This window comes from Phytophthora parasitica (genome assembly GCF_000247585.1).
Source record: "Phytophthora parasitica INRA-310 unplaced genomic scaffold supercont2.44, whole genome shotgun sequence".
Lineage (NCBI taxonomy): Eukaryota > Oomycota > Peronosporomycetes > Peronosporales > Peronosporaceae > Phytophthora > Phytophthora nicotianae.
Window position 1 is genome coordinate 105,965 of NW_008649030.1, and position 24,972 is coordinate 130,936.

The following is a 24,972-nucleotide window of genomic DNA, read 5'->3' on the forward strand; positions in this document are numbered from 1 at the left end:
CGTTTTGCGCCTAGTGCACCAGGATCCACAGTTTTTAGTGCGTCTACCGTCCAGGACAACCCCGGCCCAGGAAGTTATCTACGTCCATCTTCATCACCACCGTCCAACAACCAACGGGAACACCAAGGGCTCCGCAAATTCGCTCATTTAATTAAACCGTCAGTGCCTACTATCCCACAGCGACAACAAAGCTACGGCTACGTGCAGGTTGGTGTGGAGCTTCAGAGACAGTCGGCACCTGAAAAAATCTACTCTGGTGTCGGACATGACACAGTGGGCCCTGCCGCCTACAGCAGACATAACTCGATCTGGAATGAAAAGAAGAACGGGGCTCCGTCACTCAAATCTACCGCCAAACGTGAAGTATGGGAGGAGAACAAGAGACTTACAAGTTTGCCGGGCCCAGGTCAGTACAACACCAATTCAGTCCCCGAAATCACAGTGGTGACCACTCCACTACCAGCAAAGTCGATCCCAGAAGGACAGCGACCGCGAATTGGTGCACGCCGTAGTCAACATCGAGGCACTAGACAGAGTGCTGTATTTGCGTCCAAGGTGCCCATTCTTCAAGCTCCCAAACCTGTTGGAGTTTACGACCCTGAACGAGAGCAGGAACTCCTAGCCAAGGAAGAGCGTGCTGAACGATATCGCCAGGAACACAACAAGCTTGGCGGCTACGGTACGAAGACGGAGGCATTTGGATCCACTACAGGTCGTACCGAGTTGACGTCGCACATTACCACTCCTTTCAGCAATCCTTCGTACACTACGACACCAGGTCCCGGCAGATACGGCACTGCTCGCTCGAATCCCTCATCAAAACAACTTGGAAGAAAAACAAGTGGAGTCTTAATTCCGCATCACCGCGCTGAAGGAATCGGCTTTTCATGTGCTACTGAGCGACCTTGTCTTGCTCCTACAAAGACACCTTCAGCTCCAGGTCCAGGTGCATACAGGAGCGAGACTCCACGGTCTCTCAACCAAAATGTTAGAGGCAAACTCTGCATCGGACGGAACGGAGTCTTCGGAACGACATCAGAACGGCAGGTCTGGAGTGGGGACGAATTTACCCCAGGACCCGGAGCATATTCCGAGGCGGGATCGTTCGACACTAGACATTACCTTAATTCTGCCGCGTTCAAATCCGGTTCGACTAGATTTGCGAAGAATGCACTGCCACACGCCCCACCACACGTGCATTGTGTGGGTGATCAGGCTACACCTGCAGTGGGGCAGTACAACGTCTCTAAAGGTTTTTCGGCCGTTGCTTCGAGCGTACCGGAAGTTGCATCTGCGTCAGATGCAGCAGAATTCCTATCACCACGAGTACCATTCCTGTCGACGCAAGAGCGATCCGTGTTTGACACCAAAGATGTCTGCGATCTGCCTGGTCCTGGGGCGTATAAGGACAATGTCGACGATACGGGAGCCTACACAAGATCAAGAGATCTTCGCTTGACGGTCGGAAATGAAGCTCGATTTCGCGTGAAGCCGACGGTGCCTGTGACCGTCGGACCTGGAGCGTATTCCATTCCTGGTACAGTTGGCACCAAGAGCTTCAACGTGACCATGACCCCAAAGGATAAAGTCAAGTCTGGCCCAACAAGAGCTCGTGGTTCCCCCACTCACAAAACCTCTCCACGCACGCTGATACACTAAAGTTTCAAGGCAAAACATGCAGGCATTACTTTGACGCGCTTAATTTTACTTGTGTTGCCCAAGATATGTACCACACAAAGTTTTTTTTTTCCAACTAATAGATTTCATTCTTCATACTATGGGCAGGTGCCGCGATACTGTCGATTCTATTCTGGCATTGGGTAGTCATACTTCACTACGAGAGTTCGATTTATGCTCTAGCACACTCTAGTCGGAGCCATGCAGAGACTTTTTCCACCGCAGCAAAGCCCGGTACGCGAATAGTAAGAAATCTTGTTCGGTGACCATGTTGTCGGCGTTGCAGTCCATGACTTCCATCAAGAGACTCAATTCGTCTTCAGTCGCATAAGCATCTACAGACACACATTGAAGTTAGTATCAACTAGGCATCCAAACATACAACAGACCACGAGCAAACGTACCGCTATCTTGCTCAGCGAGGAGAACAACAAAGCTCTCTTCCATGAGCACCCCATTGCCATCAAGATCCAGAATCGAGAAGTACAACTTCAGAGCTTGCCACTGGGCCTTGGTGAACACGTTAATACCGTTCGATTGAACGGGAATGTGGCCTTGAAGAGTGTTTGTAAGCTGAGCCACCTGCTCGAACGACGGCATCGGCATCCAGTCTGTCATACTCTTCCGTCGAACAGGACCGGTAGAATCAGTGACTGTATCGTTAGTTTCAGTGTCGGTGGGGGCCTCGCCAGTCGAAGTTGAGCGCTTGAACGGTGTTTTATAATACGGGATCCACGACGCCCGCTTGCCTAGATGGCCAGGAGCTGAGGTGATCTCCGGCTCGCTCTTCTTCATACTGTCTCGTGCAAAGTAGCGGTCGTAGAAGCGTACAAATCCTGGGCAGAACTTCCAGCCGCTCACGATTCGACTCGTATCCCACTTCTTCTTGTCCTTCTGTTTTTTCTGTTTCTTCTCGATCTTCTCCTTCAGTTTTTTCTCCTTCTTCTCCTTCTTCTTGGCTTTCTTCGACTTCTTCGTATCATCCTCAGCACTCTTCATCTCCCCTACAAGTTCCCAATCCTGCAAAGACTCACTCACTGCCTCCTGGGCGTCTGTAGTGTTATTCTCCACTTCATTAGCTGGTGCAGATGGGGGTGGAGACACGGGAAGCTCTGGATCTTCCTCCTCAATCTTGGCTTCAACACTAGCTGCTGGTGCACACAGCGACGACACTAAAGACAGTTTGCGAATAGGTTCCGTTGCAGGCGCCGACGTGGTGCTCGCTGCTCGCTCAAGAGTAAACCGCAACTGCCGACACACGTTCACCAAATCGTAAAAGTCAATCGGCAAAAACGGCAGATTCTCCTCCAAAAACGCCTTGACCGCCTCATCCTCGCTTGCTCGCGTGAACTCAAACTCGGAATATTGACTGCGTTTGTGCTGTTGATACTGCAGTAAACGACCGTTTTGCTTTTCCCACGGAATTTTCAACGTCGCTCCGACGTTGTGGTTTGTATTGCAATACTCTGGAGCTGAAAACACCGTCACAACCGCGGGTAGAGTGAGTTTTCCCTCCTCGTCTTCCTCCGTGCGATCCCCTTCGTGACGAAAATGCTCTTTATAACCGTCCTCTTCCAGCTCGTGAGCTCGAATAATAGCCAGAAGATTGTTACGCTTCAGGAATTCGCGACAGGCACGTTCATTAAACGTGAAAGAGCAGCCCCGCATACCATTGGGGGCCCATTCCTGCTCCTGTGCTTCTCCCTTGGCAGGATCTGACCATAATAAGTCACACAGAGCTCCGTTTGGTTCTGGCTCCATAAAGCGGTTCACCTGTCCGTTAATATCGTCCACAAACTGAATATCCGGTGATAGTCCGCCATGTACAGCCAGGAACGTGCCGTGCGCAGTCTCAATTCGTGCGGCCAGCGGCATACTCTCGAAACACTTGATCATGCGGTTATAGAGCACAGGTCCGTATTTCTTGAGGCATTCTGCGCGAAATCCGTAAAATGTACTCAAGCTCCGACACTCGTGGTTTCCACGCAATAGATGCACACTCTGTGGGAAGGCCACTTTAAAGGCCAAGAGTAATAAGATAATCTCGCAGGAAGAAACCCCGCGGTCCACATAGTCTCCAAGGAACAAGAACGGATTGTCGACAGCCGGAGAGCCATGTACGCGGAAAAGCTCTAATAAATCCTGAAATTGGCCGTGGAGATCCCCCACTAATGTGTACGGCGCGCGAATCGAGATGACGTTCTGCTCCAATGTCATGAGGTTTGTAGCTCGTCGTACAATTTCCAGTGCACTGGATACAGGGATGGTACTGCCCAGTCGAAATAGTGCAAGGATTTCCTCCGGCTCCTGTACAACGGAGTTCGCGTGTTCCTCGTCGGCGTTATTATCCACGCTCATTTCACTTTCGAGCGCGTCAGCTGCAGCTGCTGTGGCGGTAATGACCTGTACATTGGCGAAATACTGCACAGTGTCGTGGCTAATATCAAGATCTGCCTGTTGGCGTAAGTATTTGTTGAACAGCGTCGTGTCGGTGGACACGCGACGGTGATGCGATCCTTGAGCGCTGGCCATACGCATAGGCCCCGCCTCCGACTTGGCGTCCAGCTCCGAACCGCTGCTTGTACGCGCCAGGTCCGGTGTAGAGATATCGTGCTTGTCCGTCTGCGACTTGAGCTTGGCTGCCGCTGCCTGTGCAGCCATGAAGCTCTTAAGAGGCGACGGCCGCGACACATCCCGATCATCTTCGGGTCTGTCCTGCTCCTGGTTCGAGCTGCTCGAGCCCACTGGGCTGTCCAGCTCCAGCTTGAGGCTGGGGTTATTTTTGCGCTGTGACGGCGTGCGGCGACGACGCGCAATGGGCGGCTGTGGCGTGGTTGGCGCGAAGGAGCCGGTATTCTCGGGATCAACCTTGAGATCCAGCTGTGGGAAGGCCATTACGGCCGGCGCCGACTTGGGCGGGCTGGGCACGCTCGCGTTCGCGGGCACAGCGGCCAGGAACGCGTTGAGTTTGCTGGCCATGACGAGTCGAGACGGGAAATAGGCTGACGAGTGACCAGCTGGAAGAAGCCAATGCGACGTCGCGTAACTACCAGTTTGGGGACTATAAATACGGCGCCGGAGAGCAACTGAACTGGTTCTAGATCACCTCCGCTCCCGGAGCTCTCTCTCTCTCTCTCTCTTGCGCTGCCAATGTATGAATGCACCAAAGCGGAAAAGTGATTTTACCCGCAGCAAATTACAGAAAAGGGCAAAGCGACTTTTGTATCGGCCGGCACGGGTTCCTTCCCACGCAATGATTTGGATTCGGTACACAGTTAATGACAACACCACGTTTGCGCTTGCTGAGCGGCATCCTCGGCACTGCAACGCACATATAAATCAGAATACATGTACTGGCATGACAACAACGCTCAGCGTCACTCAACGGCATAAAAAAGTTGCAATATGCAGTGTCCAGTATAATAGCTTTGCTGATTTCCGAGTTTGGAGGCGCCATGCCATTCACGCTTACAGTTTCCTTTTTTACCATGTTGCTAGAAGACTACCTAGTACACTTGTGGGTCACTCCGACTCGGGATACGAGTACAATTCACTCGGATTTCACTGTGAAAAGCTGAGTCGTAGCTGTCCAACAGAAAATAGCCACTTTATCATAAAGAGCAAGGAAGCCCCGCGGAAAATAAGCTGATCCTGATTTCACCGTCACCATTCGCAGCGTCTTCGGGACGGGCCGACGTTGAGATCTTGGGCAATGCTCAGACTCTCGGTGCCTTAATCTCCGAGGCGGTGATAGCTTGTCGTCGTTCCTACCTCGACAGCGTGAAGAACTAATACTTTAGTATGCTGAAACCGACAAAGATACCGAGGCATCTACCGCTGAATATCCGCCTGAAGCTCCAGCACTTGCGTAAACACCGCTGTCTTGACAGAGAAAGCTCTTGAGACAGCTCGCTGCTCAAGTGACGAGCTCAACATGAACTGTATCATGCACGCTGCCATGACATTCTTGGAAAACACCCACAATACAGAATGCATTATCGTATTGATCAGTTTGAAAATGATACACCGCGAGGTGCCTTCTCTCTAGGGACGATAGCAACTATCACCTAAGGTAGCTAAGGGTAGTCTCTCAGCTTAGCAGGGGCCAACCCGTGCGTGCTTCGGGGAGGGTCCCCTGATCAATCAGAGCTGGCAGCACTGTGCTGCTGAAAAGCAACTGTGTATCGATGCCGTGAACGGTCGGATACTGTATCGTTCATCTCCTCTCGTCGATACACATCGGAATGCCACTGTTGTCACTGTTCCTGTAGCCGTCGTCGCCCTCGTCAGATCACCCTCGCACTTCAGCTAAACATGCTCCGTACAACTACGACGTCCTGGATGAGCTCGTGCATTAGAAGATCGAACTCCGGCATGTACATCGTCAAGAAAAGCGTCGTCGAAATCGTGGTGGCGCCCGAGACGTAGTGCCAGCGATTGTGCCACTTGTCGTAGCGCTCTCCGCCGGGCATACCGCAGTAGAGCCAAGTGAATACGCAGAGCACAGCCAGTACCAGCTTGATGGCCAGAATGCCGTACCATTCCTTGTTAAGCGTGTGCTGTCCGGCAAAAATGAAGATAATGCCCAACGTGCCGCTGATGAGCGCGTCCAGCAACAGGTACTTGGTTTCCTTGGAGCGGTGGAACATGGTAGACGCGATAGCCGCGCCCATCTGCAGCACGCCGCAGAAGTTCTGGTCGCAGCTGAACGAAATGAGCGCCGCAAGCGCATACACCAGGTTGGAGTAGATGAGGCTGTCGCACCAGGCGCGCTTGGCGTGACGAGGGCGCACCTTGCGTCGCGGCCGCGACCTCTTCACGGGCGACAGCTTGCGAAGCGCCATATCATCGCATGAGCTCGCAAATTGCGGCAAGAACGGCAGAAGGTTGAACGAGCACATGCACATAGTGGCGGCGAGCGGCGACTGGATCAATCCTGAGGGCGAGTGCTTCGTACTGCTGGGGAAAGACCACGAATGGGGTTATCTCGCCGGCAGCTTTGAACCGAGACTGTTTTGCCCAGGATAGAATCGGTGGCAGCAGAGCGCCGAATTGGCTTGAAAAAAAGCACTAAAATAACAGTTGCCGTTCATGAACTAGCGGTTACCTCAGAAAAGTATGACGCCGATCTAAAAATAGGGTAGGGTATGAATCCGAAGGGTATCCAATCGAATGAGTTTTAACACGGGCAGTACAAGACCGCAGGCAGAAAAAGAACGCCAATTGCAGCGAGACACCGCGATGTTCACGGCAACAGGAGAAGGACTGCAAGATGACGCTCAGCACTGCACGCTTCAACCAGAATGGTACGCGCTGTCTCGGCGGACGATCAATTTTGTAAAGCTGCTTAGCTTCGCGCTGTCCCTTTGGAAAGAAGTCGATGACGACTGCAAGGCTACGACCGATGCGGCGACCGTCGAGCAGCAGGCCTCATTGCCGAAGGCGAAAACCTGAAGTACAGCTGCGACACGTTGCAAGAGAGCTGCCGCCAGCTCAGCAAACCACCGACCGAGCGTCAACGTACATGACCTGCCACCGACCAGTCGATGTTGCTCGAACTCAGCGGAACCGTGTACACCACACGAGTTTTCTACGAGCGACCTTGACACGACAATGATCACGAGACGATCCAAACTACCGTAATCGAACTGGTAATACCGATTTCAGGCGCATCAATCCAAACCACTGACCGTCACTTTGGATTCCAAAGTTTGGAACAACCGCGATCCCAATGGCTACACCCCCGCCCGCCCCCGCCGCTGCCGCTGACGTGCAGAAGGGCTTCTCTGCCTTAACACTGGATGCTCCTGTGCCTGCCGCTCCTGAAGCTGCCGCTCTGCCTGTCGATGAGAAGATCGCCAAGCTCGCAGCCATCACTGGCGCTCCGCTGTCCGCCGAGACCGAGGCCCAGCTGCGTGCGCTTTTTGCCGAGAAGGCGCACCCCATCGCCTATGACGGCTTCGAGCCTTCAGGTCGCGTGACCCTGGCCTCCGGTCTGCTGCGTGCGCTCAACGCCAAGCGCCTCATGGACGCTGGTTGCCACGTGCGTCTGCTGGTGGCGGATACGCACGCTTTGCTTAACAATAAGTTTGGCGGCGACCTGAAGAAGCTTCAGAGCGTCAGTACCTACATGGTGGAAGTCTGGAAGGCGCTGGGATTGGACGCTGACAAACTGCCCAACCTCGAGATCATGCTGGCCTCCACGGAGACCGCGCGCCACGCCGGCGCCTACTGGTCACAGGTGCTGGACGCTGCTGGCCGCTTCACGGTCGAGCGTGTGCAGCAGTGTGCGCCTATTATGGGCCGCAAGACAGACGACGCTGTGCACAACACGAACCGTATCCTGTACCCGCTCATGCAGCTCGCGGACGGCTTCTTGTTGCAGGCTGACATCTACCAGCTCGGCGCTGACCAAGAGGCCGGCAACGAGCTCGTTCGCGAGTACATTGCGCAGAAGGAGCTGCCCAAGAAGCCAGTCTTCCTCACGCACCCGCTGCTGCTTGGTCTGAAGCAGGAGCAGTTCAAAATGACCACCACGGACGCCGAGTCGGCCATCTACGTCGATGACACGGCCGCTGAGGTCAAGACAAAGATCAAGAAGGCGTACTGCGTGCCCGGCGAGGTGGAAGGTAACCCGGTCTTGAACTACATGAAGTACTTGGTCTTCCCTCTCCATGCGGATGGCATTACGCTTGAACGTAGCGAGAAGAACGGCGGCAATCTCACCTTTGCCAGCTACGACGAGCTTGAAGCGGCCTTTTCCAGCGAAAAGGTGCACCCCGCTGACTTGAAGCCGTGTCTGACCAAGTACATCAACGCTCTGCTTGAGCCTGTGCGCCAGCACTTTGCCAGCGGTCCACTCAAGACGATGTTCTCGAGCATCAAGAAGCTTAAGGTGTCTCCGATCCCGGACGGTGACAAGCTGGCCAACCTGACGCTACCTGGATTCCCCGAGTCTGTCAAGGAGTGGAAGGCATCGTCGTTGTCGCTGGAGGAGCGTTACGCCGTGGCTCGCTCCGTGGGTGAGGAGTGTATCCAAGAGAACGAGCTGCAGGCTCTGCTGGAGAAGAAGGACAACCCCGTGTGCTACGATGGCTTCGAGCCTTCGGGACGCATGCACATTGCTCAGGGTGTTCTGCGCACAGTGAACGTGAACAAGCTGACGTCGACCGGCAGCGTGTTCCGCTTCTGGGTGGCTGACTGGTTCGCCATGCTGAACAACAAGATGGGCGGCGATCTGGACAAGATCCGCATGGTGGGTCAATACATGGTGGAGATCTGGAAGTCCGTGGGCATGGACATGACCAATGTGGAGTTCCTGTGGGCGTCCAAGGAGATCATTTCGCACAGCGCTTCGTACTGGCTGCGTGTGATGGACATCGCCCGCCGTACGACTATTGCTCGCACGCTCAAGTGCTGCACGATCATGGGCCGCAAGGAGAAGGAAGGCATGCAGGCCGCGCAGATTCTCTACCCGCTGATGCAGTGCGCTGACATCTTCAACCTGAAGGCGGACATCTGCCAGCTGGGTATTGATCAACGCAAGATCAACATGCTTGCACGCGACTACTGCGACCAGGCGAAGATTCGTTTCAAGCCTATTATCCTCAGTCACCACATGCTCATGGGTCTGAAGGAAGGCCAGGAGAAGATGTCGAAGAGTGACCCGGAGTCGGCCATCTTCATGGAGGACGCCGCTGAAGACGTGAGCCGCAAGATCGAGAACGCGTTCTGTCCCGAGGGTGTCGTGGAGGCGAACCCGATCCTCGACTACATGAAGCACATCATTTGTCCGCGTTTCGCCACAGAAGGTGTGACTGTGAAGCTTGCGGACGGCTCGGAGAAGACATTCGCCGCCTACCAGGAGCTAGAGGAAGCCTTCGTCGCTCGCCAGGTGAATGGTGCTGACCTCAAGGCAGCCCTTACCAAGTACCTGAACGAGTACGTATCAATTATCGATCTTTACCGGTTTTTTGTTACTAACCATTTTTTTCTTCAGGATCCTGGAGCCTGTCCGTGAGCACTTCTCCAAGGGTGAAGCCAAGGAGCTGCTGGCCAAGGTTCGCTCCTTCCGCATCACGAGATAAACATGACGTAGGACTGCACCAAGGCGCTAGGTTGCCTTGGTGTGTGTAGGACTTGTAACGTGCATGAACAAGTTGACTTGACGTTGAAATGGTGGCGACCAATGAAATAAAGCCAGACTCACACACAGTCCTCCGTTTACGCCATTCCCTCTAACGATGGAGGTCGCAGCCACCGGTGCGCCGCGACTACAACGCGCGCTCACCAAGGTCCGTGCCGACAGCGGCAATGGTGACTTCGCCGAGGCGATAGCTGGTGGCAACGGAGTGTACAGCTCGGGGGGCGAAGCGAGCGACGAGAACCAGGAGCAAGCCGAGCAAGCAGCTCGGAGATCTGCGAGCACAGACAAGAAGAACCCCATCCGACTGCTGGACGTGGCGTCGCTGTCTGTAGAGGGCTCTCAAGGCCACGCCAATGAGGACCGATGTGTGGTGGCCAGCAACGAGCGGTTTCACCTGTTCGCAGTCATGGACGGCCATGGCGGCTCGTGGGCTGGCGATTTCCTCGTCGACGAGCTGTTCAAGACTCTGGACGAAGTGTACGACGACGGCTTCGATCATGCGAAGCTCTCTAAGGCGATGGAGGAGCTAGATCGCAGGTTTTGCGGTATGGCCATGCGGAAAATGGACATGAGTGGCGCTTGTCTGCTGGCCGTCCTGCTGTATGTGGACCCGAACACAGACACCCCGCAGAAGATCGTGCTCAATATCGGAGACTGCCGCGCTATTATTCACGAGGCGTCAGAATCCGCTACAACAGGGAAGAAAGTGAAGGGGAAAGCGCCACCGTCTACGGCGGGGAAGACGATTGCACTGTCAGACGATCATTGCGCAGCTAATGTGAAGGAGAGAATGCGAGCGCTAAACAGTGGAGCATACATCCAGAACAAGCGCATTGCAGGCGTATTGGAACCCTTCCGAACTATCGGAGATATCGACATGAAGGGCCCCGACATGAAGAACTGGGTCATCCCCACACCCGAGATCCGTCGAAGTGAGCTGCTTGTTGGTCGCAGCATCTTAGTCATCGCCACGGACGGCGTCTGGACGGTGCTCAACAATAATCGCACAATGGCGTTAGCAATTAAGGAGCTCGGTACCAATAGAAGAGCGTCCGCCGAATCCGCTGCCCAAGCCATCGTCAAGGAGGCGCGGGAGTTCGGCAGCAGCGACGACATCACGGTGACTGTCGTATCGGTCTAAAATCAACAAATGAAGAAACAAAACGTGTTGCGATGAATTGGATACTTCTTTCCATACTGATTCACTGTTCACCGCCTGATGCCTCAATTGTTCTACGCTCCCACGACTGCCTTCCAGGCTCCATCGAACTTCATCCCCTCGTTCAGCTTACTCTGTACTGCGTCCGTCACTTCCTCCCCATACAGACACTTGAGCACCTCGAGGTTGGGCGTCTCAGTGCGTGAGCGGTACGTCTTGTGCATGAGCGCCGTGTAGTTAGGGATGCGCTCAAGCTTGAGCAGGTCCTCTCGGATAGGCATGATGTATGCTTGGCAGTTGACCGTCTGGTGCTTGAGTTCGCCCTCCACGACGTTCACTGGGATTTCCTCGCGCACATAATAGTTGTCCTTGACAGCCTCCAGAATGTCCAGCGCCGCCAACGCATCCGCGTCCACGCGGTAGACCTCGCCAGGCACCTGGTACCCCTCTGTGTGAGCCCGGTACAAACACGGCACAGAGCGATCTGGGTTGAGAACGAGATGGAACTCGGCGCAGGCAGTTAGACCCGTCCCCACGAACTCAGCCTTGCCAGCGAGCTCTGCTGGATGCAGGTATCGTTCATAGTTGATAAGGCCACGTTTGAGCGTGCCGTAGACGAAGACGTACGTGTCCATAGCAAAAGATCTCGAAGATGCTACAAATTCGGCAGTACCGCTAGAACTTGAAGCAAAAAAAACATGTGAATCAGATCTGAGTAAAAGCAAAACTTTGATTCCTATACACAGAAAAGGGACTGTAGGTTAGACTATAGATTGAATCTGCTCACATTCCTTTTGGTGGTTGCGCTGGACGACGGACGCTGTGGAACTTCGGTGCGGGTGGACGCTAGTCACGAGAGGAAGAGGAGGGGAGGAAGGCCGGACTGCCGTTGGATCTGCTGTCTATGTGTGATGTCATGTTCAGCGTAAGTCTGTGACGGGTCGACGAGTAATAAACTGCTGCTGTTGCTCGCCTTTGGTTTGAGCGCCGCTCTTGTCCATTGTGAAGATGCTTTAGCCACATTTGAGAGAAGGCCTCGCGTCGTCTCGGTGATGATAACACGTTCGAGAGGTTTATCTGCTGCAGCTAATGGGGAGAACGCTCGACGTTCTCCTTTGCTATAAGAGCGATGAAGCGTGCAGTTTGTTGCCCGCAGATCCCAAGACTCTGCTGGGCTGTGCTTCATGTGTTCGACGGGTCAATGGCTGTTTGGTTGTGATCCTTTTCCACTCTATTGTTGGCCCTCCTGTGAAGAAGCTTCTGTGGCTTCCTGACAGCTGTGTCTCGTGCCTGAGCTTACGCTTGTCTAGCTCTGCGCTTCTTCTCGCAATGATGCAAAACATAAGGCCGCTTTTAAGACCCCCGCTAGAAGTTCTTGGGCCTTTTTGTCCTGCCGCTTTGCGTGTGTGGATAAGGTGAGCTCGCGGGTTGCTGTCTGATGACGATAACCATTGCAGAAGGTATCGCAATTTGCTGAGCAATAATGAGAAGAAGTAGAGTACCAGAGTAGACGAGTGCATGGGCACATGGCGTCACAGCTACGGAAGGAGTGGCCTGGAACGTGATGACAAGATTGAAAAACCAAAGCGGTTTGAGTTCGACACGCTATGCGCTTGAGCCATCGCGACGAAGGTTCTCTACACTTGACCTGATTCCTTTGTTATGCAATGTACATGTATAGAGTAATGTTTGTTCATGCTGCTGTTCTTCTCTTGGTCTTCATCGTCCTGCCACTCAAGCCTTTCTCCGCCTTGCGTTTTCCTTTTCGACCAGGCTTGTTACCAGTACGACCACCGCCTCCTGCATTGGGTTCGCTGGCTGCATTGCTTCCCTTCCAGTCGTCACCAACTGTATTAGCCAAGTAGTTTGTCCCATTCCCACCGCCCCGCGATTTCTCTCGGGGGTATAGCGGACCTTCCGGTGCCGAGCAACTCGCCAAGAGCTCGTCCCAGTTCATCCAGCAAGCGAAAGGCTCCGCCACCTTGTTCGGATCCATGCCACCAAGTAGTGGACGCAGTTTCAGGCATTCCGTGCATTGCACGAATTTGCGTTCGCCATCATCGTCGTGAGAGTGCGTGTACTTGTAATGATACGACAATTTATCCAGACGCCTGCAGCGCTGAATAAAATCCTGTGCAAACTTGCGCTGACGGTACTCCATCAAATCTGGTCCGTTCATGAGCACCACAAGCTTCTCTTCTGGTGCCGAGCATTTCTAGACGATAACGCAGGCCTTTGTTAGATTGAGAACGAGATCGCGGTACTCAAAAGCACACTCACATTGTGTCGTTTGTCCCATTTATTCATTTTGCAATACCAAACAGTCGGCAGCTCCGACACGTTAACTTGGTCTGGTTCACACACATTACGAGTTACAATGGTCAGTCCACGCATCTTTTTTCATGCTCAAGGGTGAAACTTACTCGGAAGTCGACGCCACTTTTGGCATTTGTCGCACTGCACCCAGTCATCTTGCTTTGTCGCGATGGGATTCGGTTTGATCTCGTCGTCATCTTCTGCTGCTGCCTCCTTCAGTTTCTGCAGTGCAGAGCTTCGCGTTTCCACCGACAGCTCAGGAGAGGACGGGGCTGTAGTTTCGGAGCTGCTGGCCGCAGCTTCTTCCTCTTTCGTCTCTGTGTCTATAGCAGCCGACTCCAGCGCAGTCACTGTCGTCGTCGCCGCTGCATTTGTTGGCTTCGCGTCATTCTCCTCCATCGCAGCCAAGTCTTTCTCCCTCTCTTCCTCAGAGATGATCTGAACTTCAATTCCATAGTAATCCATTATATCTCCATCATCGTCTACAGGCGCTAGACCTGGCCAAAGTGACGAAATATACTTGACACGCTCGTCAAGCGTCAAGCTTCCTGGTTTATCTCCCGTCAGTGGGACGAAGTCTTCGCCTCCCACCTTCATAGGTTTGTACTTTGGCAGCGGCCTACGTACACGTGGAGGCGCAGGAGGGAAGCTTCTCACCTCGGAACGGTCAGCATAATTGCTACTGTCTGCCCAGCTGGGCTGCTGAGCTGGATGCGCGCTCCGGCCGATGAGCGCGTCGAACATGGCAGCTTCTCGGTCGTCCTCCTGTATCGAAGCGTAGTACTCCTTCAGCAGCTCCCGCTTGAGTCGGAAGATCTCTGCATTGCGACTGGGGTTGCTGAAGCCGCCGTTGTGGCGTGGCAGACGCTCCGGCAGCATCGTAGTCGTGACGGTGCCGCCGGGGGACATCACCGACTTCTCCTCGGCCGGTAGCGTGGCTCGGTAGGAAATCTGGCAGCGCGGGTAGAAGCGCACAAGTCGGTGCATTCTGTTGTTCTTTGGCTTCATGATGGTGAAGTCTTTGAGCTCGATCTCGCGCGGCTCCTCGGGTCGCAGCAAATACACGTCCACGGTCTCCGTTTGGGTGGGCACTTCTGGTTCTGTGGATAGGAATATAGAGGAACAGCCCGTCAGTCAATGTCAATACGTGAAGGGAGCACTACTGCACAGCAAGCAGGCAATCAGGCAGGCAGGCAGCGCACCATCATGGTAGTGGTAGTCGTCGTCCATGGCGTTCAGCGCCGTACGCAAGTCCATCGTGGACACTTGCTGGAAGTCCGTCAAAAACTAACTTACAAACTTCATATCATTTAGAAATGACATGTCAAGGATCACATTATATAAATTGTCACTCATACATAATTGGACATTAAGGCGCTTAAGAACATGTTTGACAGTTGAAGAGCATCTTTGCTATTTAAATGTAGGGAAACTCAGATCCGGTCTGATTCGGCTGATTCCTCATGTATTGTACGGAATCAGCAGAATCTGAGTTTCCTAACATTTATATAGTATCTGAATTAAATAAGATGCTCCTTACTTATTTTTACAGGGATAAGAGCACTATGATAATAGTAATCTAAACTTTTAGAGTAAGCGCTACTCTTCATAATAATATTACCAAATGTTGAAGCGCATAAAATTCAAAATCTTTGCTGGACGTACGCGATGGTTTCGACGTTGGTGTTCGTGTACGGCACTCTCAAGACGGGCTTGTACAACTACACAACGTATTTGTTGCCAGCAATCGAGCTTGGAAAGGCCTCATTCGTTGGCGCAGCTCGTACGTCGAAGGAGGATTTCCACATGGTGCTGGACGACCAAGCCTTCTATCCGTGTCTCTATCGTGCGCCAATGAACGAGGGTTACCAAGTGACCGGCGAGGTCTTTAGCGTCGATGACGACACATTGGCGGCTCTGGACGTGCTGGAGGAAGTGGATGACGATCTCTATGCTCGCGACGAGATCGACGTGGATCTCGTGGACGGAGAACGCAAGGGAGAGACCGTGTCCTGCCAAGTGTATCTCATGCCGATCATCGAAGACTTGCCCAGACTTGAGCGTATTACGAACTACACAGCAGCGATGAACGCCATGTACGATGAGCTAATGGGCGACCCCCAGCTCGAGATCTTGGAATGCATCTTCGGTAAGGAGGTCACACAGGCCGTGGAAGCCAAATTAAACGAAGGCATGGATTTCTCAGATGCCTGGAGAATGGTGGTCAAAGCGTAGACTCTATGAGTTGCAGCGATAAACGCGCAACACAAATAAAGCAACAATTGACGCATGTGCGCCCTGTATTTGCAGAATGTCGTGGTGTCTACAGGATAAACTTGGAGAGATCCGTGCGATCGAGCACATTCGAAAGTCGTTGCTGTACGTACTTCTTGTCCACCTCGAAGGTCATACCGTTCATCTTCGGTGCGTGGAAGGAGACCTCCTCTGTGATCTTGCTGATGATAGTCGCCAGGCGACGTGCACCGATGTTGTCCGTCTGTGCGTTCACCTGCTCTGCAATAGTAGCAATCTCACTGATGGCGTCGTCCGTGAATGTGAGCTTCACGCCCTCCGTCTCCATCAACGCGCTCGTCTGTTCCAACAAGTTGTGATCCGTTTCCTTCAGGATCTTCTCGAACTCAGCTGCACCAAGAGGCGAAAGCGCCACACGAATTGGCAAACGGCCTTGCAACTCCGGCATCAAGTCTGAAGGCTTTGAGCGGTGGAAGGCACCGCTGGCGATAAACAGGATGTGGTCTGTGTACACTAGTCCGTAGCGAGTGTTCACAGCGCACCCCTCTGTTAAAGCCAGCAACTCCTTCTGCACGCCTTCACCCTTGCGATAGTTTGCTCCGCTTCCTCCAGAGCGAGCCTGGTCGCCAGCATTAGCCAGCTTGTCGATCTCATCCAGGAACACGATGCCGTTATGCTGCACGTTCTCCAACGCCCTCTTGACCACTTCGTCATCGTCAATAATCTCGTCCGCCTCCTCAGCTTCGAGACGAGGCAGCGCCTCCTTGACCGTCATGCTCGTCGTGTTGTCCTCACTCTTTTTTCCACCGCCGGAAAAACGCGAAGCCATGAGCGTGTCAAGATGTGACATCATTTTCGCTAGTTCTGGGGGCATCTCCATCATCATCTCCGGGTTCGCTGACGAGGGGCGCGTCTTACTTGCTAACGGCTTGAGCTGAACTCGAACTTTGCGGTTGTCCGCCTTGCCCGTGGCAATCTCTTCGCGGAGTTCCGCCCTAGAGATGTCACTGAGCTTCTTGCGGTCCAGCAGATCCACAAGGCGGTCAATAGCGCGTTCTCGAGCAGCAGCTGCGTGGAATTTCTGTGCCTCAGCTCTCTCCATGTTGACAGCCACATCTACGAGATCCTTGATCATGGAGTCCGCGTTGGCGCCGTAAATGCCCACTTCGGTAAACTTGGTGGCCTCCACCTTGAGGAACGGCGACCCGGAGATCTTGGCCAGACGCCGCGCAATCTCCGTCTTACCGGACCCAGTTGGACCACTCATGAGGATGTTCATGGGCGAGATCTCCGCTCGCAACGCGTCGTTCTGCAGCTGTCGACGGCGCCAACGACTGCGCAGTGCCACAGCCACGGCCTTCTTTGCATCCTGCTGTCCAACAATGAACTTGTCCAGCGCGCGCACTACGTCTTCTGGAATACGGTCAGCATCTCCGCGAGGAATGGCACCCACTGGTGCCAGCGGAAGGTCCGTAGCAATGGAACTGAAGCGACGTAGACCAACGCAGCGGCGAAGCATCATTGTGACGTGGTGATCTTTTGAAGTGTGGCTATGATCCATTATCCTTCCAAACGTCATGTTTATGGTGTGCACCACAAGAAGGATGACGTTCTATGGGTAATAGCAAAAAAATGGCGCCATTGCCGAATTGAAAAAATGGCGCTAATGAACGACTCGGACCGCATGCTGCTGCAACGTATTATGGTCATTAAACTGCTCATTTTAAGGATTGAAGTGCAATAATGGTCACCAACGAACTGCTTACATTTGTATACAGGCGGCAGGCGCAATGGAAGATCAGGAGGTGCGGCATTTGGCCAGGAAACTAACAGGCGAAGGTCAGTCGATCATCAGCATCATTAGAAACACCATCGAATGCTCAGGACTCTTAATTGTTGCATGGTAGATCTGTCTGCTTCGGATGTGGATCAAATGGTGAACAAAGTCGCTGGAAACATCCGTCCATTTGCGCTCGATGTGCGTCGTGGCATGTACGACGACGGAAAGATGTACCTGGCTGTGGTCAACACCGTGAGGATGCTAGATACATACTTACACCACCACATAATCACTGACACGCAGATATCCATGTTAATTATACTGTTGATCAGAGTAACGACTCGCTTACGGCGTTCGGAAGCAATTTTAAGCCATGGGAGATCGTGTTCCTGCGCAAGGCGATGGAGGAGATCGTAGACACGTAAGACAGGAGTGGCTTGATGCTATTGGGAACTGTTTTTTAAAACTTACTTTGTGTCTATCCCAGAGATGAAGGTGCTCTCGAAGAGGCTAACTTGTATAATCTGCGCAAGAGCCCCACAACTTTGAACGAAGTGGAGGAGCTACTCCGCAAGTTGACAGCCGAGAAGTGGATCGCACCAAGCGCTGTGCAATTGCAGACACGTAGCTTCACTCTGGGGCCACGGGCGTACCTGGAGCTGATCGCATTTCTGCGCGATCTACAAGTGAAGAAGTGCCCGATCTGCCAATACGAACTGCTGCAGGGAGCGAAATGCCAGGACAGAAATTGTGAGACTGTGGTCCACCACGGCTGCATCGATAAGTATGAAAACAGAGGAGTCCGCTACAAGTGCCCTACTTGCCACAACCAGCTACGACGATAATTTTGTAGCCAGGTAACTCGAACTTTTCAAGGAGAAATGCAAGGTGGATCTCAACTTTTCTCGTTCTTCCTTGAACCTTGAAATTACTCCTATTCTGTATCCTTGTGCGCTTAGCTGGTCGTTTCTGGGGCTTCAGGAGTGGCATCAGGGTCGTAAGGCAGCAATGCAGCAGCCACTCGGCGGTCCTCGGCATTCAGGATGTTGAACGTAGCGCAGGCGTTGACAGTATCGAGGTATTCCACGACGATGCCGTTCGTCTTTAGCAGCTCTTTCAATTCTGGAGCTAGTCCGTGGTTGATACGCTCACCGCACCCAAGCACCAGAATCTCTGCAAAAGACCGTTCAGCGATTTTTACACATTAGGTTCAACATGGGTAAAACCTACCGACAGGAGGGTTAGCAACAGTAAAGACAGCAAGGTGGTCGCGCGTGATCTCCTCAATTCTTTTCGGCTTCCAGAGCTACAGTGGCAGCACCCAGCGCGCAGTCAGAACATACCGATCGCCTATACAGATGCCAGCAATCGATCTAAACTCTACCATGGCGATCTCGGAGAATAGTGCCACTCCACCGCGCATATTCTGCAGCATTGACAGCATTCGTCAGCGTACAATGGACATCACTAAAAGTTGCTCGGATAGTAAACTCCAACGCACCACGTCGTTGATGACGAAGCCTCCTTCATCGTACTCGGTAACGGAGACTTTGGCAGTACCATTGAGCATTTCCTACTCCATAAAATAAAGCGTTAGATCGATACCACGGCGCAATAACGAACACCAAACGTTGCAAACCTTGTGCATATCGTGTCCATAGTTGATCCATCGACGCGTCAATTGCGAAGTCGGTCGCGTCGCCGCGCAGAGGCCTCGACGGAGCTGCAGCAAAGTGCGGCTCATATTCGTTTGCGAGTCCGTCGAATAACCGAAATATGTACCCATTTTCGTAACCCTTGTCGTAACTCGTAACCCTCAATGAATGTAGCAATGGACGTCGATGAGCATGAGCACTTTATGCGAGAAGCTCTTCTCGAGGTACACAGCCTCTGATTAACTCTGTCGATATGCGCTATTTAGTGCCTACCTAACTCCTGCAAATTTAATACAACAGGGCGAGAGGGCGTTGACTAGAGCGGAAGTGCCCGTGGGATGCGTGTTCGTATACAAAGGCGAGATCATCACACGGGCATCCAACCGGGTCAACGAGCTTTACAATGTGTGCAAGCTCGAAAAACACCATTGCGAAGTTGCCAATGCTCAATTCTTAATTTTCCTCTTATTGCATTGTTAATTGCAGGCCACGATGCACGCTGAGATCGTAGCGATTGAAGCAATCGCTGCCAAATATGGAGACAAGGCAGGCGAAGTTCTGGCCGACTGCACGTTATACGTGACGTGCGAGCCGTGTATAATGTGCGCAGGGGCGCTCGCACATGTTTTCATTAAACGCGTATACTTTGGCTGCCACAACGACCGTTTTGGAGGATGCAGCTCCGTGCTCAACTTGCATGAGCGCAGGTGCGTTGGCTAGCGATAAGCTTTGACAGAACGATGTTTTACTTTGTATTATGCCGCTTGTACAGCGCACTCCCGAAAAGCAAAGCGCACCGTGGCTTCCCGTGCGTGTCAGGCATTCTCAAGGATGAGGCGATCACTCTGCTGAAGAAGTTCTACACAAACGAGAACCCACGAGGTATAGTACTTGCCAGTGATAGTAGGTTTTGCCACGATAATGTCATCACGTCTTACTGTTTTTGTTTTTTTTTACTTCAGTGGAAGACTCCAAGAAGAAACGCAAGAAACGCAGTCAAGAAACTGGGGAGACGGCTGCAAGTGAGCCCAATGGAGTCTTAGAAAAAGCATAATTTCCGCTTTATTGCATTCTGAATGATAATCATGCTTCTATTGCTTACGCTGCTGTTTCTTAAGAGCATTGGCGTATGGCGGATTGATAGGCTTCTGTAGAGGTTCCTGATGGACATACCTTGAGGCATCGCCTTGGGCTACGTTGCCTCCCTCGTCTTCATCCAGCGGATAGGATTGATCAGCGTCATAGCCAAACACGTCACCAGCGCCCATAAACACAACGTCAACACAAACGCCACGCTCCGCTGATACCTGGCTCGTGTACCAGTCATCGTCGTCGTTATCCTCGGCATCTTCGAAGTACTGCAAATCCAGCAAGTTTCGCTCCATGTCTGGCACGAAATCCTTGGGCAAGCGGAAATCTTGGCAAACGACAAACGCCTCGAAGCTAGAGTTGCGACTAGTCTTGGGCTTGGCACATGTCACCTTGCTGAAAAATCTACGCAGCTGGGCGTACAACAGCGACACCTCTTTACCTCGGAAGAGCTTGGCCACAAAGGTGCCACCGTCTTCCAGAATTTGCAAGCTGATGTTGAGTCCAGCCAGCACGAGCTGTGCCTGTAGATATTCGTCCAAATCATGCAGTCCGAGCACATCGGGGGCGCCGTCGCTCACGACTACCTGCGCCTTCTGTCCCTTGAATTGCGCCACGATCTCGTCTGCTGTAGCCTTGTGTGTGATGTCACCCTTTAACTGCACCACACCGTCCAGCGGCGCCATCTCCATGAGATCCACAGCGATGATAGCGCTTTCTTTGGGCACTCGCTCCGCGATCACCTGGCTCCAGCCTCCAGGAGCTGCGCATAAGTCCACGACGCGTGTGGCGCCCTGCAGCAGCCCGAACTTGTCATCTAGTTGTAGCAGCTTGAAAGCCGAACGCGCGCGGTAGCCCTGCTGCTTGGCCTTGCGGTAGTAGATATCCTGCACACACACGGACGAGGTGAGTACAATGAATATGCCATCGGCAGCTGCGCCAGGCGACGCACCCGCTTGTCCTTGGAAGTCTTGCCCATGATGACACCACTGGCGAGAAAGAGGTCAAGCGATTGTTCCGCCCTTTCATGTGCGCATTGTGACATTTGTGGCAGCAGCCACAGATGTCATACGCTTTACAGCTCACAGTGACCTATATACCCTGTTTTGAGCGATTTGATTGGAGGATTGTCCGGAAATGGCTGGATTACTGTACCAAACGTCGCATTTTGCCAACATGAAGTGTACACCAGCTGGCTCATTCCGCTATTCTCCAGCGTGAGGCAACGTCGACAGTCCATGAGCAGCTTTTCGCACCCAAATCACACCGACTTCTACACCGGCAGCAGCAGCAGCGGCGGCGGGCATTGCTACCCTAACTCCGACGGCTACTACCAGCCGCCGCCGCCCTACACCTCGTACGCCTCGTACGTGCAGCCTCCACCGCCGCAATACTCGCACGTCCAGCCTTCACCGCAAGAAATCCCGTACGCCGTGCCAGTGAACGCCGCGCCGATGTCCTCTCGGGACTCAATCGACTACTCGCGACCGCAGACTTGGCGCAACATGCCGCAGCAGCAGGATCGCGGGAGCAACGCAAGCACCGCCTCCGGCCTGCCGCCGAGCTTCAGGTCTGATTCCATGAACCGCTCTGGTCGATCGTCCAGTAACGTCAGCGCGACGAGTCTCGACAGCTCTACCCAGCCAGCAACCTACAGCGAAGCCGCCATGGCTGCCAACGCATCAGTCGCCGCCGCCGCTGTCAACCCAGGAGAAAGCTTGTTTGGCGGAAAGACGAGTGCTAACCCAGGTGAGAATCTGTTTGGCGAAAGGGCGAGTGTGTCCAGTGCGACTTCCAGCGCCACCAGAAGCAGCGTCGACGCCGCGGTGGATACCATGTGGGAAGCACGTCGCGCGAGGGAGAAAGCAGAGGAGGAAGCGGATCAGAAGCTGATAGATGCTGTGTGCAAAGCCTCGCTGGCCGAATTCAACGAACGCGAGCGAGCGCTTAAGATGTATGAGTCTGAGACGTCGCAACGATCACTTGAACACCAGACATCCTCTGCAACATTGCACCAAGCCAAGACTGACGCGGAGCAACGCAAACGCGCAGCCATGCAGACGGTGCTTGATAGCAAGGTGCGCGCTAAAGAGATGAGTGAGAAGGCTCGCGAGGCCACGGCGTTATACGAGCAGAAGAACAGTGAACGTCTTGCTAAGCAGGCCGAGCTAGAGGCACTGAAGCTCCGTGATGCACAGGAGGCCGAGCTTCTAGCTGTTCAGAAGCGCAAGGATGAAGCCATGCGCAAACGGACTGAGGCAGAGCAGAAGGCGCGCGAGGCTCGAGAGAAGGCGGAGGCAATGCGGCGTCAGGCGTTCCAGGCTGCGTCCAAAGTTCGAGCGAACTCGCGCAGACAGATCGAGACTCAGCTAAGTGAGGAAGAGGCTCTACGACAGCGCGAGAGGCAGCGTAAGCTGGATGAAATCGAAAAGAACAAGGAGCTAGCTCGCCAGCGGAAGGAAGAGGCTGCGAAGAAGGCAGAAGATGCCCGTCGCCGAGCCGAAGAACTTCGTCTGAAGGCAGAGCAGGCTCGAGCTGGGCTAAAGTCGTCAACAAGCACAACACCAACAGCCTCTGCTTGATCCAAAGAGCGTTGAATGAGGAGGAAGATCAAGTAGTAACAATTCGGTAAATATATTAGCGTTGACGAGCCAAGCACGCTCGGTCCAGTCGTGTGTTAACTTACTAACTTGCCTTCCCAAGGAGCAGCTATCATGGTTAAAAAGTAGTGCCTTCAACGGCCTCTTTCTCCAAGCTGGAAAAGTGAGTTGGGGACGACAGTTTGCGCTTCGAGACATCTTCGAGACTTGCACTCGAGCTGTACGTGCCGTCGGATTCAGTGGTGCGACGGCAAGAAAGCGAACGACACCGGATGTCGTCATTGAGCTCAGTTTTGCGCTTAGTACACAACCAGTCCTCCTCTTGGTTGTCGGAGAGGGACTCAGATTTGGGTGAATCTTGGAACCAGCCGTAAGACAGCAGGTCCGTGGCGGTGGGACGCATGAGTGGGTCGGTCACTAGCACGTTCTTGAGCAATCCTTTTGCCTGATCAGAAATGTACGCAGGGTAGTTGATGCGGTTGCGTGAAACATCTAGGCGCAGTCGGTGGAAGTCCGAGTCATCGAAAGGTGCGCAGCCTGTAAGAAGAGCGAAGATGAGCACCCCGACACTCCACACATCGGCGGGGCCTCCACGGAAGCCTTCACGAGCGGCTTGGGCCGTTGCATGGAGGAAAAGAATCTCTGGACTACAGTACAACGGCGTGCCGCACACCGTCTTAAGTGGCTGCTCCGGGTTGGCCACTACTTCCGACAAGCCAAAGTCAATGAGTTTCACTTTCAAGTCTTTAGTGACCATGACATTCTCCAGCTTCAAGTCGCGGTGGAAGATGTTCCTGTTGTGACAGTATTCCAGTGCCGACAACAGCTGCCGGAATACGCCAGCCGCTTGGTCTTCTGGCATCTTTCCATTCTCCAGCAAATGCTCCAATAGGTCTGAACCCTCCACAAGTTCATGAACGATACAAATGCGGTGTGACGTCTCGTAGGCGCCCAAGTATTTGATGATGTTGGGGTGGTCCAGCGACTTGGAGATCTCCAGTTCCGACACGAGCTTAAGTAGTCGTCGGCGTACGCGGTGCACGGCCTTCTCGCGCACGTACTGGCCGTCCGCGACCATGGAGCGCCGTGCTTCCACCATCGACACCTTATCGAAGACCTTGACCGACACTCGTTGACCAGAGCTCATTTCCACCGCCTCGTACACTTTGGATGTCGCACCAGCACCCAGCACGCGTCCGAACGAGAGCTGCAGCCACAGAAAAAAAAAATCAAGTCGCCCAGCAAATCGTCAGTTACGCCTCCCATCGTTGGCAAACCACAAACCCGGTGTACGTACGCGCTGCTCGAGCTCCTCCTCGCTAATGATGTCGCCGATGAGTGCGCGCAACCGGTCGTTGATTGACAGCTTGGTCGGCTTCTTTTGCAGCGGCGCCGACCTCCGCTCCAGGGGCGCATGCACTTTGGCAGACATTTGCGGCGATCCACGCCGTTCATTCAAGCAGAAGAGCGACGCGTACCCTCCAACCAGTGTGTCTAGTAGCGACGCCATCGGATCGGTAGTGATACTTTATTCGAACGGATCACTTGTCCTCCACGCCGCAAATTACGAAATGACATTGCCTTCCGTAAATGGAACTCCAGTCAAAAACCGAAGCGTGGATCTGGAGATATTTTTAGCCAATCACCTTGACTCAAGTGAGACCAGTCGACCAATGAACGGTCGCCGGAGCGGTAGGATCCCGCACATAAAACGCTCGCTGGAACCTACCCCGCTTATTCGGAGCATCCAAGAGACAAGACCGCGAGGATGATTCAGTTTCGCAATTGGTTTGAATGACCACAAGAAAGCTGAGAGACTGCGCCGCTAAGCTGCTTGCTTCGCTCATGCTGCTCGCATCGAGATGACTGTACACCGAAGTATTATCGTAATCAGTGAATTATGTACATGTACCTACCTACATGCTACAGCAGCTCGCCTTTCTGTTGGGAAGACATTGCCATCAAGTTGATGGCACTAACTCGCGCAAGTTACCCAGGGTTGTTGTTGGGCTCAGTCCAGTCGGGTTCTTTTTTTTTGAGTCCGCAACGGTCTAAATCACTGGCTGCCATCGTCCCGCATTACTGGCGTGTCTACTTGTATTATTATCTGGCAGTCCTGGACCAAAACAGCAAATGCCGCAATTCGATGACGACTGCTAATTATCCGTCTTCCCACCATGATTCCGTCTGACAGTACTTTGCAGTACAGTATCATTCGACAATGCGTCTCCGTCATCTGCCAACTTGAGGAATTTATGATCTGATAACGTCGGAATGATGGTCATCTGATACCATAC

General features: G+C 53.2%; 17 protein-coding genes across 22 annotated transcripts in view; 9 read left to right on the forward strand and 8 right to left on the reverse strand.

Moving 5' to 3' along the window:
* The window catches only part of PPTG_14989 (hypothetical protein), a gene marked incomplete at its 5' end in the record, with an annotated part of 4,046 nt that extends 2,253 nt beyond the window's left edge, over positions 1 to 1,793 (forward strand). Inside the window, one exon of the mRNA XM_008911973.1 lies at positions 55 to 1,793. Coding sequence (XP_008910221.1) covers positions 55 to 1,659 — 1,605 coding nt within the window. The 3' untranslated portion in view covers positions 1,660 to 1,793. The remainder of the gene's footprint in view (positions 1 to 54) is intronic.
* PPTG_14990 (hypothetical protein) lies at positions 1,715 to 4,884 on the reverse strand. The gene is made up of 2 exons (XM_008911974.1): positions 2,082 to 4,884; positions 1,715 to 2,012 (listed from the first exon to the last, which is right to left on the reverse strand). Exons 1-2 carry the CDS (start codon positions 4,654 to 4,656, stop codon positions 1,867 to 1,869), a joined length of 2,721 nt encoding a protein of 906 aa, XP_008910222.1. The 5' UTR covers positions 4,657 to 4,884; the 3' UTR covers positions 1,715 to 1,866.
* Positions 4,885 to 5,603: 719 nt separating this feature from the next.
* PPTG_14991 (hypothetical protein) lies at positions 5,604 to 6,796 on the reverse strand. Its single transcript, XM_008911975.1, has one exon. The coding sequence runs from the start codon at positions 6,582 to 6,584 to the stop codon at positions 5,982 to 5,984; it is 603 nt and encodes a 200-aa protein (XP_008910223.1). The 5' UTR covers positions 6,585 to 6,796; the 3' UTR covers positions 5,604 to 5,981.
* Positions 6,797 to 6,849: 53 nt separating this feature from the next.
* On the forward strand, positions 6,850 to 7,131 carry PPTG_23598 (hypothetical protein; the record flags this gene model as incomplete). Its single annotated transcript, XM_008911976.1, has 1 exon — positions 6,850 to 7,131. One exon carries the CDS (start codon positions 6,850 to 6,852, stop codon positions 7,129 to 7,131), a length of 282 nt encoding a protein of 93 aa, XP_008910224.1.
* Positions 7,132 to 7,408: 277 nt separating this feature from the next.
* On the forward strand, positions 7,409 to 9,764 carry PPTG_14992 (hypothetical protein; the record flags this gene model as incomplete). Its single annotated transcript, XM_008911977.1, has 2 exons — positions 7,409 to 9,618; positions 9,677 to 9,764. The coding sequence occupies 2 exons, from the start codon at positions 7,409 to 7,411 to the stop codon at positions 9,762 to 9,764; spliced, it is 2,298 nt and encodes a 765-aa protein (XP_008910225.1).
* A 156-nt stretch (positions 9,765 to 9,920) lies between these two features.
* Positions 9,921 to 10,964, forward strand: PPTG_14993 (hypothetical protein; the record flags this gene model as incomplete). Its single annotated transcript, XM_008911978.1, has 1 exon — positions 9,921 to 10,964. The coding sequence occupies one exon, from the start codon at positions 9,921 to 9,923 to the stop codon at positions 10,962 to 10,964; it is 1,044 nt and encodes a 347-aa protein (XP_008910226.1).
* A 92-nt stretch (positions 10,965 to 11,056) lies between these two features.
* On the reverse strand, positions 11,057 to 11,617 carry PPTG_14994 (hypothetical protein; the record flags this gene model as incomplete). Its single annotated transcript, XM_008911979.1, has 1 exon — positions 11,057 to 11,617. One exon carries the CDS (start codon positions 11,615 to 11,617, stop codon positions 11,057 to 11,059), a length of 561 nt encoding a protein of 186 aa, XP_008910227.1.
* Positions 11,618 to 11,735: 118 nt separating this feature from the next.
* On the forward strand, positions 11,736 to 12,711 carry PPTG_14995 (hypothetical protein). The gene has a single exon (XM_008911980.1). It carries the CDS (start codon positions 12,072 to 12,074, stop codon positions 12,399 to 12,401), a length of 330 nt encoding a protein of 109 aa, XP_008910228.1. The 5' UTR covers positions 11,736 to 12,071; the 3' UTR covers positions 12,402 to 12,711.
* PPTG_14996 (hypothetical protein) lies at positions 12,676 to 14,555 on the reverse strand (the record flags this gene model as incomplete). The annotated part of the gene is made up of 4 exons (XM_008911981.1): positions 12,676 to 13,197; positions 13,263 to 13,333; positions 13,406 to 14,398; positions 14,501 to 14,555. 4 exons carry the CDS (start codon positions 14,553 to 14,555, stop codon positions 12,676 to 12,678), a joined length of 1,641 nt encoding a protein of 546 aa, XP_008910229.1.
* A 342-nt stretch (positions 14,556 to 14,897) lies between these two features.
* Positions 14,898 to 17,091, reverse strand: PPTG_14998 (ATP-dependent protease HslVU, ATPase subunit). The gene has a single exon (XM_008911982.1). The coding sequence runs from the start codon at positions 17,071 to 17,073 to the stop codon at positions 15,622 to 15,624; it is 1,452 nt and encodes a 483-aa protein (XP_008910230.1). The 5' UTR covers positions 17,074 to 17,091; the 3' UTR covers positions 14,898 to 15,621.
* PPTG_14997 (hypothetical protein) lies at positions 14,924 to 15,610 on the forward strand. The gene has a single exon (XM_008911983.1). The coding sequence runs from the start codon at positions 14,967 to 14,969 to the stop codon at positions 15,531 to 15,533; it is 567 nt and encodes a 188-aa protein (XP_008910231.1). The 5' UTR covers positions 14,924 to 14,966; the 3' UTR covers positions 15,534 to 15,610.
* A 43-nt stretch (positions 17,092 to 17,134) lies between the features above and the next one.
* Positions 17,135 to 18,634, forward strand: PPTG_14999 (hypothetical protein). 4 transcript variants are annotated; one of them, XM_008911984.1, is made up of 5 exons: positions 17,135 to 17,256; positions 17,330 to 17,390; positions 17,459 to 17,583; positions 17,664 to 17,752; positions 17,819 to 18,634. In XM_008911984.1, the coding sequence occupies exons 1-5, from the start codon at positions 17,209 to 17,211 to the stop codon at positions 18,174 to 18,176; spliced, it is 681 nt and encodes a 226-aa protein (XP_008910232.1). In that variant the 5' UTR covers positions 17,135 to 17,208; the 3' UTR covers positions 18,177 to 18,634. The 4 variants fall into 4 exon arrangements, with proteins under 4 accessions (XP_008910232.1, XP_008910233.1, XP_008910235.1 ...); XM_008911985.1 differs by having other exon boundaries at positions 17,135 to 17,390; XM_008911987.1 differs by having other exon boundaries at positions 17,330 to 17,583.
* PPTG_15000 (hypothetical protein) lies at positions 17,953 to 19,194 on the reverse strand. The gene is made up of 5 exons (XM_008911988.1): positions 18,971 to 19,194; positions 18,833 to 18,904; positions 18,716 to 18,757; positions 18,562 to 18,637; positions 17,953 to 18,504 (listed from the first exon to the last, which is right to left on the reverse strand). The coding sequence occupies exons 1-5, from the start codon at positions 19,115 to 19,117 to the stop codon at positions 18,287 to 18,289; spliced, it is 555 nt and encodes a 184-aa protein (XP_008910236.1). The 5' UTR covers positions 19,118 to 19,194; the 3' UTR covers positions 17,953 to 18,286.
* PPTG_15001 (hypothetical protein) lies at positions 19,075 to 20,087 on the forward strand. 3 transcript variants are annotated; one of them, XM_008911989.1, is made up of 5 exons: positions 19,075 to 19,210; positions 19,287 to 19,391; positions 19,473 to 19,693; positions 19,759 to 19,868; positions 19,949 to 20,087. In XM_008911989.1, exons 1-5 carry the CDS (start codon positions 19,151 to 19,153, stop codon positions 20,038 to 20,040), a joined length of 588 nt encoding a protein of 195 aa, XP_008910237.1. In that variant the 5' UTR covers positions 19,075 to 19,150; the 3' UTR covers positions 20,041 to 20,087. The 3 variants fall into 3 exon arrangements, with proteins under 3 accessions (XP_008910237.1, XP_008910239.1, XP_008910238.1); XM_008911991.1 differs by having other exon boundaries at positions 19,287 to 19,693; XM_008911990.1 differs by having other exon boundaries at positions 19,075 to 19,693.
* PPTG_15002 (ribosomal RNA large subunit methyltransferase J) lies at positions 19,870 to 21,338 on the reverse strand. The gene is made up of 2 exons (XM_008911992.1): positions 21,028 to 21,338; positions 19,870 to 20,962 (listed from the first exon to the last, which is right to left on the reverse strand). The coding sequence occupies exons 1-2, from the start codon at positions 21,118 to 21,120 to the stop codon at positions 20,078 to 20,080; spliced, it is 978 nt and encodes a 325-aa protein (XP_008910240.1). The 5' UTR covers positions 21,121 to 21,338; the 3' UTR covers positions 19,870 to 20,077.
* On the forward strand, positions 21,100 to 22,748 carry PPTG_15003 (hypothetical protein). Its single transcript, XM_008911993.1, has one exon. It carries the CDS (start codon positions 21,314 to 21,316, stop codon positions 22,655 to 22,657), a length of 1,344 nt encoding a protein of 447 aa, XP_008910241.1. The 5' UTR covers positions 21,100 to 21,313; the 3' UTR covers positions 22,658 to 22,748.
* PPTG_15004 (CAMK/CAMKL protein kinase) lies at positions 22,605 to 24,249 on the reverse strand. Its single transcript, XM_008911994.1, has 2 exons — positions 23,973 to 24,249; positions 22,605 to 23,882 (listed from the first exon to the last, which is right to left on the reverse strand). Exons 1-2 carry the CDS (start codon positions 24,183 to 24,185, stop codon positions 22,794 to 22,796), a joined length of 1,302 nt encoding a protein of 433 aa, XP_008910242.1. The 5' UTR covers positions 24,186 to 24,249; the 3' UTR covers positions 22,605 to 22,793.
* Between the last annotated feature and the right edge of the window lie 723 nt (positions 24,250 to 24,972).

Bases quoted from the DNA above. Each gene is read 5' to 3' on its own strand.
- PPTG_15000 (XM_008911988.1), bottom strand. From the start codon at position 19,117: ATGGGTACATATTTCGGTTATTCGACGGACTCGCAAACGAATATGAGC. The intron at 18,905-18,970 runs GTTTGCAACGTT...TTTATGGAGTAG, and splicing joins ATGGACACGATATGCACAAG to GAAATGCTCAATGGTACTGC. The intron at 18,505-18,561 runs GTAGGTTTTACC...GGTCTTTTGCAG, and splicing joins TGTTGCTAACCCTCCTGTCG to AGATTCTGGTGCTTGGGTGC.
- PPTG_14990 (XM_008911974.1), bottom strand. From the start codon at position 4,656: ATGGCCAGCAAACTCAACGCGTTCCTGGCCGCTGTGCCCGCGAACGCG. The intron at 2,013-2,081 runs GTACGTTTGCTC...GTGTGTCTGTAG, and splicing joins CCTCGCTGAGCAAGATAGCG to ATGCTTATGCGACTGAAGAC.
- PPTG_14995 (XM_008911980.1), top strand. From the start codon at position 12,072: ATGGGGAGAACGCTCGACGTTCTCCTTTGCTATAAGAGCGATGAAGCG.
- PPTG_14991 (XM_008911975.1), bottom strand. From the start codon at position 6,584: ATGTGCATGTGCTCGTTCAACCTTCTGCCGTTCTTGCCGCAATTTGCG.
- PPTG_15002 (XM_008911992.1), bottom strand. From the start codon at position 21,120: ATGTCACAATGCGCACATGAAAGGGCGGAACAATCGCTTGACCTCTTT. The intron at 20,963-21,027 runs GTGCGTCGCCTG...GTGTGTGTGCAG, and splicing joins AGACTTCCAAGGACAAGCGG to GATATCTACTACCGCAAGGC.
- PPTG_15001 (XM_008911989.1), top strand. From the start codon at position 19,151: ATGAATGTAGCAATGGACGTCGATGAGCATGAGCACTTTATGCGAGAA. The intron at 19,211-19,286 runs GTACACAGCCTC...TTAATACAACAG, and splicing joins TGCGAGAAGCTCTTCTCGAG to GGCGAGAGGGCGTTGACTAG. The intron at 19,392-19,472 runs GTGTGCAAGCTC...TGTTAATTGCAG, and splicing joins GGGTCAACGAGCTTTACAAT to GCCACGATGCACGCTGAGAT.
- PPTG_15004 (XM_008911994.1), bottom strand. From the start codon at position 24,185: ATGGCGTCGCTACTAGACACACTGGTTGGAGGGTACGCGTCGCTCTTC. The intron at 23,883-23,972 runs GTACGTACACCG...CTGTGGCTGCAG, and splicing joins AGGAGGAGCTCGAGCAGCGC to CTCTCGTTCGGACGCGTGCT.
- PPTG_14998 (XM_008911982.1), bottom strand. From the start codon at position 17,073: ATGATGCTTCGCCGCTGCGTTGGTCTACGTCGCTTCAGTTCCATTGCT.
- PPTG_14997 (XM_008911983.1), top strand. From the start codon at position 14,967: ATGGTTTCGACGTTGGTGTTCGTGTACGGCACTCTCAAGACGGGCTTG.
- PPTG_15003 (XM_008911993.1), top strand. From the start codon at position 21,314: ATGAGCAGCTTTTCGCACCCAAATCACACCGACTTCTACACCGGCAGC.
- PPTG_14999 (XM_008911984.1), top strand. From the start codon at position 17,209: ATGGCGCTAATGAACGACTCGGACCGCATGCTGCTGCAACGTATTATG. The intron at 17,257-17,329 runs GTCATTAAACTG...ATTTGTATACAG, and splicing joins TGCTGCTGCAACGTATTATG to GCGGCAGGCGCAATGGAAGA. The intron at 17,584-17,663 runs GTGAGGATGCTA...ACTGTTGATCAG, and splicing joins ACCTGGCTGTGGTCAACACC to AGTAACGACTCGCTTACGGC.